The sequence below is a fragment of the Cyprinodon tularosa genome, unplaced genomic scaffold (assembly GCF_016077235.1).
Source record: "Cyprinodon tularosa strain WSP-4 unplaced genomic scaffold, ASM1607723v1 ctg84, whole genome shotgun sequence".
Taxonomy (NCBI): domain Eukaryota; kingdom Metazoa; phylum Chordata; class Actinopteri; order Cyprinodontiformes; family Cyprinodontidae; genus Cyprinodon; species Cyprinodon tularosa.
In genome coordinates this window covers 4,449,601-4,462,020 of record NW_024039607.1, presented here as the reverse complement: position 1 = coordinate 4,462,020, position 12,420 = coordinate 4,449,601, and the positions used below count along the sequence as shown (strand labels likewise).

General features: G+C 37.6%; 1 protein-coding gene across 1 annotated transcript in view; it reads right to left on the bottom strand.

Moving 5' to 3' along the window:
• LOC119774902 (SH3 and cysteine-rich domain-containing protein 2-like) overlaps positions 1 to 10,436 on the bottom strand; it is a 44,351-nt gene extending 33,915 nt beyond the window's left edge. Inside the window, exon 1 of the mRNA XM_038272631.1 lies at positions 10,001 to 10,436. Coding sequence (XP_038128559.1) covers positions 10,001 to 10,090 — 90 coding nt within the window. The 5' untranslated portion in view covers positions 10,091 to 10,436. The remainder of the gene's footprint in view (positions 1 to 10,000) is intronic.
• Between the last annotated feature and the right edge of the window lie 1,984 nt (positions 10,437 to 12,420).

The following is a 12,420-nucleotide window of genomic DNA, read 5'->3' as shown; positions in this document are numbered from 1 at the left end:
CATCTCTCACTAGAGCGTTTCTAAATAACCTTTATCTTAACAATCAGGCACTATCCAAACATCAGGGAGGGGAAAGATCAAAATGGTAAATTAAAAGTGATGTTGCAGCAGAGAAAAAGAAGGGGAAACTGAAGGACAGTTGGAAAAGGTCACCGGACAGTGAAAATGGAAAGAGAAAGACATTACATAATATATGAGTAGGACATAATAATAATATAAAACTGATAAGGAGTTAAATGTGAAATGAAGGTGAGAGGCAACGCAGGAAAGAGGTAGTTTTCATCATTGCAGGCTCTTTATAATGTCTCTGTGTTTACCAAATATTCAGTGAACTGTGTAGAGGCCCTAGAGACTGCAGCATATCTACACCTTGCATTATCAGCAGTCACAGCTACTGCAAAGACTTTATTAGACTTTATGTAGCGTACAACCATTATTTCATCCTCACGGACACAGTAGATAATATATGACAATTCAGGAACCGTGCTGAAACTGTTGAGATGACGAGAAAGGGCTGCAGTCTTCTAAATATTTAACAACTCTCAAGTTCCTGGTTGTTCTGGATAAAGACAAATTTGTATAAACACAAAATATGCCACTTGAGCACAGCTTTTCCTTGAACATACACATCATCTCTAAAAGGAAGAACTATTGTTTTTTTAGGGAGTGGTCCTGAGATAAAGATATGTTATTCTCATGGCTCTGAGAGCTGGTCTAATTGCCAATTTCTTTCACCAGCCTAACTCTGCCCGGTTTCCAATTACCACTCATCTTATCCACCTGATCCTGCTTCCATATATACAGCTCAGTCCCAGCTATCGGGTCCAGATCCTTGAGATTGTGTTGTAGATCATTGCAGATGCCAGTTTATGTTCTCTAGTTTTGTAGTGCTCCTGTTTTCCTGATCATGTTCTGTCTCTTGTCCACTGGGGGTGCCCTGTTTCCGTCTTGACTCAGTGAAGAGAGCGAGTTTTAACGTACCATAGTGTTCCTGGTATCCTACCTTGTTCTGCCTCTCTACCACTGATCTTTTCTGTTACAATCTGAACGTTTTGCTTGAACTCTGTGTGTGGACTCCTGGAACCCCAGACCAGCCTGTTCCTGTCCTCATCGGTATCCCTGACCGGGCTACGGACTCCTGTACTTCTTAGCTTTCCTGTTCTGATCAGTTTCCCTGTTCTGGCTCAGACTCCTTTTTGCCCTCCGGGACTACATTGTCTGCTTCACTCTGGGCGGCGCCCACTGTATCTAATTACGAACCCTGCGGTTGGATCCTACAGTGTTCTATGGAGGTGGACTGAACTGTGAAACCAGAGTTTCCACTGATGGCCAGTGCCCCGGCCCTGGAGCAACCTTTGCAGAGCCACAGCCCGCTTCAGTAATCCATGTTTTAAATAAACGCTTTGAATTATACCACTGTCTGTCTTGTCTAGATTCTGGGCCTTACGTTATGAGCTTCATTACACATAAAGAGACTTAGAGCTATCATATATCTGTTGGCCAAAGAGAAGTACTATGAGAGATGCCAGAGCTTGACAAAGCAGTTTTCAGAATCTAATATCATGACTGAGGAAACAGCTGACATTTTTAAAACAGTTTATTTTGTCCTAACCTTCTAGATCTTTTTACCTACCATGGTTTTCCTCCCCTACTCAAGTACTCTTAAGCACTCCCCTGCATGCCTGCTCCGCATCCAACTGGTTACCCTCAACCCTCTCCTAGTCAAAGTTCCAAAAAGAACTTTAAACACATCAACTCATAGGAACCCTCCAACTACCCAAATAACACTACCTCCTTCTCATTTTATCAAACTACACAAAACTCAAATCAAGAATGCCCTTTTCAATGTATTCCATTCAATAAACCCCTGATCTTTACTAGCGTCTTTTCCACATTGTTTTCTCATTCTCCTACGGAGTTCTGCTTTCTGAGTTATTCCTTGTTCTTAGTTCCCTTCCAGTGTATTTACTCAGTGCCACACATTGTTCTATATCAACTTGAGTGTCCTGGCTGAAGCCACCTCTAATAATGCCTCTAATGATGACAAAAAAAACTTGTGTTCTTCTGGAGAATAAGCTTGTATAAGCAATACAAACAGCAACTTAACTTAATAGGCGTTCCCTCTTGGGAATAGGTTTAGAGTTGTGTATGTGCATTTATTTTTTATTTTTTTTAATTGGAGAGGGCGAGTCTTTTCAAACATTTGCGAAAATCCTCCACTATACCTTTAAATAAATTTCATGCAAAGCAGTGAAAATTCAATATACTTTTATTTGATAAAACCATTCAGCAAACTATTTTTATTTGTTATATTGTTCATAAATAAAAGCATAGCCTTTCTTCCAAAGACACAGGCAGTGCAAAACAATATTTTCATCTGTGTGTGTTTGTGTTAATATAGCCATAAGCGTACTCACAGGTGCTGTGGCATGGGTTGTTTTGATTGAGCCTGAGAAATGGAAATCCAGCGAATGTGGCATTTACTGTGTTTGTGTTCACCAGTGCGCTCTAGTTAACAGGCAGAGACAATTTAATCGTGTCTGTTCTCTTTTGCGTATTTGCTGCACACTGAGCAGCTCATTAGCTTAGCATCATCCGTCATAAATAAGCCAGGCTCTTGCAAAATGCAGTCTTCACGAAAGCGCCATTTTTCAATAAACTTTATTTTCAACCTGGGGGTGTAGATCCTTGCTCCTCCTCCTCAGTCGCATGTTGTGTTTTACCCTGAAATCCCACAACCTCCGTAACCGCGCAGTTCCGCTTCACCCCACTCTGCTCCAGACTGCCTGCACAAAGCAAAGCCTACAGCCTCCGCGGATCCTCCCGTCTTGCTCCGCAACGACTTCCTCGCAGCTCAAGGAGAGCATGCACGACTTTATTATTTTTAAATTCATAGGAGCAAAACATGCAGGCTTGGTTGCTCGAGTGTGCCTAGCTGCAGAGTTCTTGTTAATTGACAGGGTGTTGAAGTTGTGCTCTTTGTACAACAGAGGAGGAACAAAGGGACATAGGGATACTTACCAAAATAAAAGATGAAAGGACGTGACTGAACAGCACCTGGGGTCCAGACATTTACTTGCCTTGTGGCAAATGGTGCTCTGGATTTAACTCACCAAATGAAAAATGTAGATGCATTTTGCCCTGACAGGATCTTACAACTAATGGGGATGATGGCATCTATGAATGCAGTTGTGCCTCTTGGTCTGCTAAAGAGCCGCCCACTTAAGTGGATCCGATCCCACTGATTGCTTAAAATACGTCACTATCACAGAGCGCTAAAGATAAGAGCTTCTCTAGGCCTAAGCCCATGGAGTTTTAGAGGAACTCGCTAAATACTAGAACCCTCTGTTGTGCAGAGGGTTACCAATTAGGATAATGTCCTTTTTCAAGGTAGTTTCCATGAAAAACCTCCCTGATAGGATGGGGGGCTCTGAACAGAGTGAGGTGGCTGGGATTAGAGTTTGGACACAAGTTCAAACCAGGGCAATAACTCACTGTTCCCTGTCCTTTTGAACAACAGACCAGGAGGCTTCATTAGGGGTTGATGCTCTAGCCCAGTGGTCTCCAACCCTGGTCCTCAAGATCTACTGTCCTACAGATTTTAGATGCATCCCTGCTTTAACACAGCTGAATCAAATGATTGATTACCTTTTCAAGCCATTCATTTGATTCAGCTGTGTTGAAGCAGGGATGCATCTAAAATCTGTAGGACAGTAGATCTTGAGGACCAGGGTTGGAGACCACTGCTCTAGCCCATCCGATGTTGAATGTATTCCTTTATCCATTTTCTGCAGTAGAAATGCAATTGCCTCTACTAAAGACAGTGTGTAAGCATGGCCTGTGGTCAGTGGATGTGAAGACATGTCCTTTGTTCCATCTCAGAGCTCAATCATAAACGTCTTAACATTTCTTCAGAAAATGCTGGATAAATTATCTATCTATTAATTATCTATGTCTCCTTTGAATATTGGGTCCAAGGTTTCGAGTTTCTGACATCGGCAGATGGCCGTTCACACTAAATCTGGTTCTGCTGCAGGTTTCTTCCTGTTAAAAGAGTTTTTTCCTCTCAACACAAGCATGCTTGGTGTGAAGGATTCTCATAGAGTCAATGAGTCGATACAATCAACTAGTTTTCCTTAGATAGAAAACTCAAAGTCAAAACAATTTGACTGTATGATTTGGTCGAATTAAAAAGTTGAGATTACATGAGTTGTGAAATGGCGCTATAGAGATATAAACTAAATTGAATTTAATTCAATCAGGAGGACCATCAGGAGGTCCCAATATTGATAGCAGGCATCATGCTTCCTTTTTCTACCTCCTTCTTCACTTCCAGCACTACTTGGATAGCATCTATCATGACATGCTGATACACTCGCGTTTGGCTTAAGCTCTGTTAAGCTGCTGCCTACCTTTGTGAAGCAGGAAAAAGACTAATACAAAGTGAATCCTGTAGAACTTTTTATTGCCTACCTGGATAGGGTGACAATAGTTGAACAAACTTTTGGCTCTCGAAATGGTATCGGTGCCCTATAGTCGCCAATACCCCCAGTTTTTGTGCTGGATCGGGGCCCTGCCCTATACTGGTATTGGTATCAGTGCAACACTAGTTTAGATACAAAATAAATAAGTCCACCTCAAATGAAGCTGGCATAAATATTTCAAGTCATTGATTCAGCCATCAAACAAACACTCAAAAATGTTGCCTACTTTATCAAGTATTGAGTAATAAATTATGAAATGTAGATTAGAATTGGACTCTATCTATACACTGGTTTAAACACAGAGAGATCAATATGACCAGTACGCATTCCTACAAGTAAATAACACTACAACAATTGGTAAGCTTAACTTAATTTTCATTCATTACTATAATGCTCTCAGCTCCAGTGAACTAACTCTTGGATCTAAGCCTCAATTCATAAGATAAATTAAAAGGAGCATTAGTTGTCTTCAACGTTTTACGTTAGTGATTACAGTGGCGCTTGAAAGTTTACATACTCTTTCATTAAAGATAGGAAAAAAACAGCTGCTAGTAAAACAAATATGGGGCTTTTTGCTTTTTAGAATTAAGTTTTGTTATTTAAATTACTATTGTGAATTTATAATTTTATTTAACTGTAGGGTATATAAACTTTCAAGCACAATTGTATTAGTAATTTTTAACAACAGTCTCATTTTCTTTAAAGTAAAAATCCTTTCCCAAATGCAGATTTCCAAAAGGCTGTCAATATTTCCAAATCCAACCTCTTCACTGAGAGTAGACCTTCTATCAGCTAAAGAACATCTCCAGGATTAAAGGACTAATGTCTCAGCAGGACCTTGAAAAACTAATCCATGCTTTAATCTTAATAGAAGTGATCTTCCAAAGGTGTCTGAACAGGTGTGCATAGAAAAAAATAAATCAGACAGCTGCAGCTAATGCAGAGTGCTCCTACCCACATCTTAACCAAAACTAAGAAAGTGGAGCAAATCATCCCAGTTCTAAACTCCCTCCACTGGCTCCCTGTCTCGCAGAACAAAGACTTTAAAATGCTTTACTTAGTCAATAAATCACTGAATAGCTTCAAAGTACATTCACATGCTTACTGTGCTATCAGTGAATGTACCACCCAGACCTCAAACTATTCTTGTTCAAACCTGCACACCCATAACCAAACAAGGAAAAGCATCTTTAAATTCTTATGAGCCACTAATCGGGAATAAACTCCCGGAAAATGTTAATGCTCTGGAACCCTACTATGCTTTAAATAGGGAAGAAAAATGTTTTTTTTTTTTTTTTGTTTTTTTTAAGGGTGGCCTTTAACTGTGCCATCTAAACAATATTAGCTCAGTTTCCAGTTCAACTTTAATTCAATTTTTAAAATCATTTGGTTTAAAAAAAATACTTGTATCTTTTTTAATCATCTTATTTTAATGATTTTGTTTCACTTCTGTGCATTTGGGATGTCCCTTTTTTCAATTAGTTTCCTCATGTACAGCACTTTGAATTGTCTTGCCACTGAAATGTGCTTTATAAAAATAAATATACATATAAATAAACTTTCCTTGCCTTGACTTACCTTACCTCAACAGAAAAAGTGTAAAACTGCTGAAATATTTTTGCTCTCTGCTGAATTCCTGCTCCTTGTTAAAGTAGCAACCTAAAGGAAGAGCAGAAAGACCTAAACAGAGAGCGCTTGTTTTTCCTGAAATTGCATCTTTTTGCTTCCTCTGACTTTATTCTGAAACACCTCACTTAGAATGACAAAGTTTGTGTTTTTCTAAACACAAGCAAACTGAAGAGCTTTGTTAGCATGGTGCATTATTGTAAAGCCATTTTGAGTTATGCGACTTAATGATTAACCGGAAATTAAATGGATTATTTAAACTCCAGGCCTCCTGATGTTGTAGCTGTTATTCATGTTTAAAAATGCTGTTCTCTCTTGTGTACTAGTCCAATAAAGAGAAGAAATATGTAATTAGTTTTAGAAATCATTAAAAAGAGAGATATGGTAGAACGTTGTATTTCGTCCAGTCTGATCCCCTTATTCTCTCATAAATAAATCCAACCCTGAGTGCAAGGTATTTGAAAGACATGTGCTCCAAGTGATTATAGAGGAATAATAATATTTTTGGAGCCATCACCCAGCCCGTAGGTGGAGGAGGTGGCATCACTATTCACTCTGTGTCGCTGCCTCTATTAGAAGCACTCTAGAAAGCTGGCGGGCCCACTTAGCAGTGTAATAAATACTCTAGGGGAGAGCAGACAGGGATAGGAGAGATACATAAAGGAGCGATGCTGCTGACAGACTGAGAGACTGTTGAGAGAGACAGCATAGGGTAGAGACGGATTGATGCAAATGAAGGATATCGAAAGGTTAAGATTGTTGGGAAATTTCAAGAAAAGATCAAAGGATTAACAGTGATTGGAAGAAAAAAAGAAAACCTCAAAAGATGTGCTTAAGAAATTCTTCAATGACATGTCTTGGGACATAAGTTTAACAACTTCCCTCCTCTCTTCTCTGCAGGATGTTTAGCAGACTGGGTTGCAACAAACACCTGAACTACATGGTCCACACAGCTTGGAGATCTATTTCACCTTGACAGCCAATCGGATGAATTATGATTTAGGCCCAAGCAGGACATTGCAAGCATCTGCTAGCTGATTGGCTCATAAATTTAAGCAGCACTTGCTGTCCACTATTTATTATAGGGCATGTAGACAAACAGAGACAACAACAAGAAATCTATTATGCTGGGCTTCATCCTGGCCTCTGTGGACATAACCAAGAAGATCTATCAGAGATCAAACCACTAGTAATTAAGCAATAAATGGTTGCAGCTGAGCTGAGAGTGAGAAAAAAACTGAGTCAGGGGTCAAATTAATGAGTCTGAGCGTGTCCAAGGTTTTATCTGAAGATAATTTAATAAGATAAGCAGTATAAACCATTAAAATACTACAAGATTAGGTGTAAATCCACACCTTAGAATTACCAGCAAGTGTGAGGCAGCTTTATTGCTTTGCAAAACTATTAATACCACTTAAACATCTTACATTTTATTGAGTTAAGATAAACACAAACTTTAATGTTATTTGAAAAGAACTTTAACTTATTTTTATAAAGATAAAATGTTGACAATTATAGTGCACATGTGTATTCATATTCAACCCAAATAACCCTGACACCAAATAAAACTAAGTGCAGCCATTTAACTCTGCAAGTTCCTTAGTAAATAGGGTCAAACAGTGTAGAACAATCTCATTAGTTGTTCTGATTTTTTTTTTTTTAAGTATATCAAAGAACAAAGAGCACATTGAAGACTTTGGGACACACAAAACAGATCAGGCTTACATTTGTGGAAAAAATTTAAACATTGATAGTTTAAAAAAGAAAATCTCTGCCAAACATTATAACAATCCCTGTGTAAAACAGTTGCACAAACTCAAGAATTAAAATATTTGTGAAAATAACATTTTATTTTACAGTTTTTCATCATGAATTGCCTAATCACTTTATATGAGCTGAACCATTTTGTTACCTGAAATCTATGAAGTTTTTTCCATCAAGGTTAATGTAATCTACCCAGTGGGGCAAAGACATCATTTAAACTAGTGTTTTTACATCTCCCTTCAAATGTAATAACCCAAATGCGTTTGCATCCAAACAGTTCTTTAAATGAGAAAAAGAGAAAAATGTAGCTTTAGATTGTTTTAATCCATACATTATTTTAAGTTGATCACTGTTGTGGCAATTCTTAAAGGTATAGAGGACAATCTTTTATTTGTGGGTGGATCATCCAAATAAGTGGTCCTCCTAATTGTCAATCATTCTGGGGACATGTTTACGTAAGGCCGTCCTACATGCTCCTCCCATTAGCCATCTTTCTCCTCGCATGCGCACTTTCAGGCGTACATATGTGGTGAGCTATGGATACAGACAGTCATTGAAGCTCACCTCTCTCACCATGGTTCTTTGAAACTGGCCGATGGTCGTAAGGGAAAAAGTGTCTACGAAGTGTATGAGAAGAAAAGAAAGGCCTCAGAAGAGGCAGATATATCCCGGAATGCTTTGCGTGGAGAACTGTCCTCGCAAAGCATTATGGGATTTGTTGTCACAGCGGCCTGCTGTCACGATACGCTGTCGCTACCTGACAGCGGCAGCTAATAACAAAGATGGCGAAGGCGGATGAGGAGGATGAGTTACGTGGCCAACAGAGCAAAAGCAGTGACCATCTGTCCGAATGGAAAGTTAACTGAGTTTGCTGTAAAGTCCACTTTATAGTCCCTGCTGTATGTGGACACAGTAAGCTTGTATGAGCTGTGAGAACAGCATATTTTAAACGGGGCGGGCATGAGGAGAAATGGGCTTGTGCATGCTCTTGCATGAGCATTTTTATTTAAAGTGGAGAGGGCGGGTCTTTTAAAAAATCCTTCACAATACCTTTAATATTAGTCCATCATTTTCTGTTTCTGTATAAACATGATGTGACATAAAGGCCAATATTTCCAACCTCTGGCCACTAAAGGCAGTATCTAAATCCATAATATAAAACTAAGAAAAGGTATTTCTTCCCCAGTTTGAAGAACACTAGATGGAATACTGAGTGAATGGCATCATTCGAATACACTTCAAAAATTTATCTCAAAATTAATACAATTCTTAAAATAAGTGTATTTTCCCTTCATTTTTATGAGGTAAGTAAAGTTCCTCTATAAAGTTAGTATGTTGGCTCCTAAAATAGGACAAATAATTACACTGCACTTGAAAAGATGGACATGTTTTTCCTCCATCTTTAGTGTAAAGATCTTATTCAGTTGGTCAATTATTTTATATAATGTTTTAATCAGATCAAGTGCAAATCCACTAATTTCAAGGACTTATATTGAAATCTCTTTTTCAGTGTATACACTCCAGTGGATTTTAAATAAAAATCAAACATTGATAGACTTTGACAGCAAAATAGAAAATAGTTATAACTACAAAGTAGGATAATAATGGAAAATGATTTTCTAGGTATATTGTTAATTTTTTTATGGCCATCTCAATTTCCAGAGAAAAATGCTATAGAAAACCATTTGATATGAAAAGAGGATATTATAAATAGGAACCAAGAAAATGCATTTTTCCAGAGAGAAAGGTTTAACAGTGCACATCTCAAGGAGAACATGCACACATTGGTGTAATCTCAGCGCTCTAACTTTAAAGGTCAGGCAAGGTGGGTGAATTACAGTAGCTTAGAGTTGTTATGTAACACCCAGAGCCACCACGGAATTAGCTTCGTAAGGCAGAAAGAGCCTAGTCATCAATTTCCATCTGAAGTTACCAATATTTTTATTGAAATAGATTTCACAATGTTTTCAGACAGTTATTTAGAAAAAAAATATCGCATTAGTCTTATTAATGACCGTTCAAGATGTCATACAGCCCTTCATCATTAGTTTAAATAATTAATCGTTGGTTTTGTTGTTCTAAAGCTGTTATTGTTTATTTTTCTTTTCTGTGAACAGGTGTGTTACCTTTGATTCCGGCTGACCGGGCACGGTGGAGCCCTGCCGGCTGAGGTCCCGGCTCTGAGGTTCGCTCTCCTTTTCGCTGATTTCCGTCATCTCAGAAAAGTAGAAATGTTCCTCTTGTAGCAAAAAAAGAAGTCCGTGGCGACAAAGAAAGAAGAAGGACAAAACTATTCATACAGAGGTGTGAAATATGGCGTGGAAGAGATGACTGGACGTCTCAGGATCCCAACACAAAATCCACCAAAAAAAAAAAAAAAGACAAATCCTTTAAAAACGACCCTGTTCATTTCATCTTTACGCTTATAAACGGGTGGAAATAACTGCAACCAGTACAATATCGGAATTAATGGATATCCAGTAATGCTTGCTTTTCATCCACCGCCTTGTCTCGCTTGTCTCGCGCCCCGGTTAGTATTTCTCTTCGCGCGCGCACACGCGCTCCTTCAACAACTTTAATCTCGGCGATAGAAATTGCTCAGCGTGTTCTGATTGGTCCAAACACCTGAATAAAGCAAGCACGTGATTGGATGAATAATAATGACGGTAATAGTGCTTAATTATTTAATTAGAGCTAAAAGGGAAGAATGTAGGCTAATTGACCATAGTCAAACCAGCCTGATAATCATACATCTGAGAAATGTTGATTGGAATAAACCTATACTAAAAAAAGACTTATTAAAGCTGTTAAAAGCATAAAACAAAATATTATAAACATATGTGAAAGTAGCTAAACTTGCAATGACATTGCAATTAAATATAAAGTGTATAACTGATGATGATCCCCATTTCTCTCTAAAAGTTTTTGATATAACAAAAAAATATTATTTATTTCCCTTTTTCTCTTTTTTATACCATGTCTCCAACAAAAAAGTATGTATCCTAAAGTGTTTTTTGAATCAGCCATCTTGGACTTTTAAAATAAAAGTGCCACTTGCCACCTGCAGTATTTGGACCCTACAACAAAAGGCATAAAAAATACGAAAGGGGTTGATCCAACAGACTTTTTAAGGAATTTACTGATGATTAAAGAGTCAAATGCTGGAAAATATATTCATTAGATTTTGGGGGATTTTAAGGTTATGGTATAAACTGCCTACTGAATAAAACAAAAATGCAAGAGGCAATGAATTCAAGGCTTTTAGAGCATATTTAAAGACATTCTTTTATTATTTTAAATTCAAAATTAACATATAAATTTACAGTTTTAGGTTAAGTAAGAAGTGTGTTACTTTCTCAGCAAATTAAATGTTTTATTGTGCATCCATTTAATGATTATTCATTAATCATTATGATCTTAATCATGGGTGATCTGATTAACAGTTTCAACTCTAATACGTGGTGAAACACTGCAATCTAAAACAACTAATAGAATTAAAATGTTTCCATACATTTAGAATTGAGCTTAAAATGAAGTAAACCTGATACAATAAAACATTTATTTTTATATGAAGGCAGCTGTATAAATTTTTTTCATCGGCAAGCAGGAAAAGCTTCTGTTACTACAATAACAGTGCATGGCTCCTCACATTTCTATACTGATGACTGCTTACAGCAAACAAAAATGCATAATTTATTCAGGCCCCCCTGTTTGTGATAGAATTAAAACCAAAAAAATGTAGTCATGTAGGTTAAACAAGCATGTGTAGGTGATTGCGCAATCCACAGAGTGCATGGACACCCCAGCATGGGTGGCTGATTCAGCACTATGGACAGCTCCTGCTGTCTGCCTCTGCAAGAGTCTCACAATTACCAGGCTTTATGAAAACTGTCTTTCTATTTTCACCCAGTTATTTAACATATTTCTCTTATTTTCTAAACCTTGTTATGTTTGTTGCATGAATATAATCAATACAAAGCTGAAAGTGTTGAGCCGATTAAGAACATTATTGTATTTTTGTTTTAGCAACCACATAAAGATCTGTGAATTACATTTCTGTAAATAATATGATGTTAGCTAAAAATAAGAGTTGATCAGTTTATGTCTTGTGAGTGAAACACAATGGGACAGAACACGGTGTTCCACTTTATTTTATGTCAGCTTGTGTGAGCCCATCTTCAAGCAGCTCAGCAATTCCTGTACAATTGCTAAACAAAACTATGCGTAATTACTTAGAAGCAGGTATTTCTGGCTAAACTACTATGTTTGAATAAAGAAAAAAGTCTGTTAGAGGGCATCTTGGACCATAAGACAGCATATGCTTTAATACTGGTGATAAAATAAGATTATATCTTTATAATATAAACCTACATTTAAGAGGAAACTGTATTTAGTTTGTGCTTTAAAATCAGGTAAAATAGGGAATAAACACCCCAACATTCCTCAATTTAAATATTACTATTTGAGCCACCAAAGAAAATACATAAGATTTATGTAGCAACTACAGCAATCCACATAGAGATAGAGCAAACATGGCAGGTAAAAA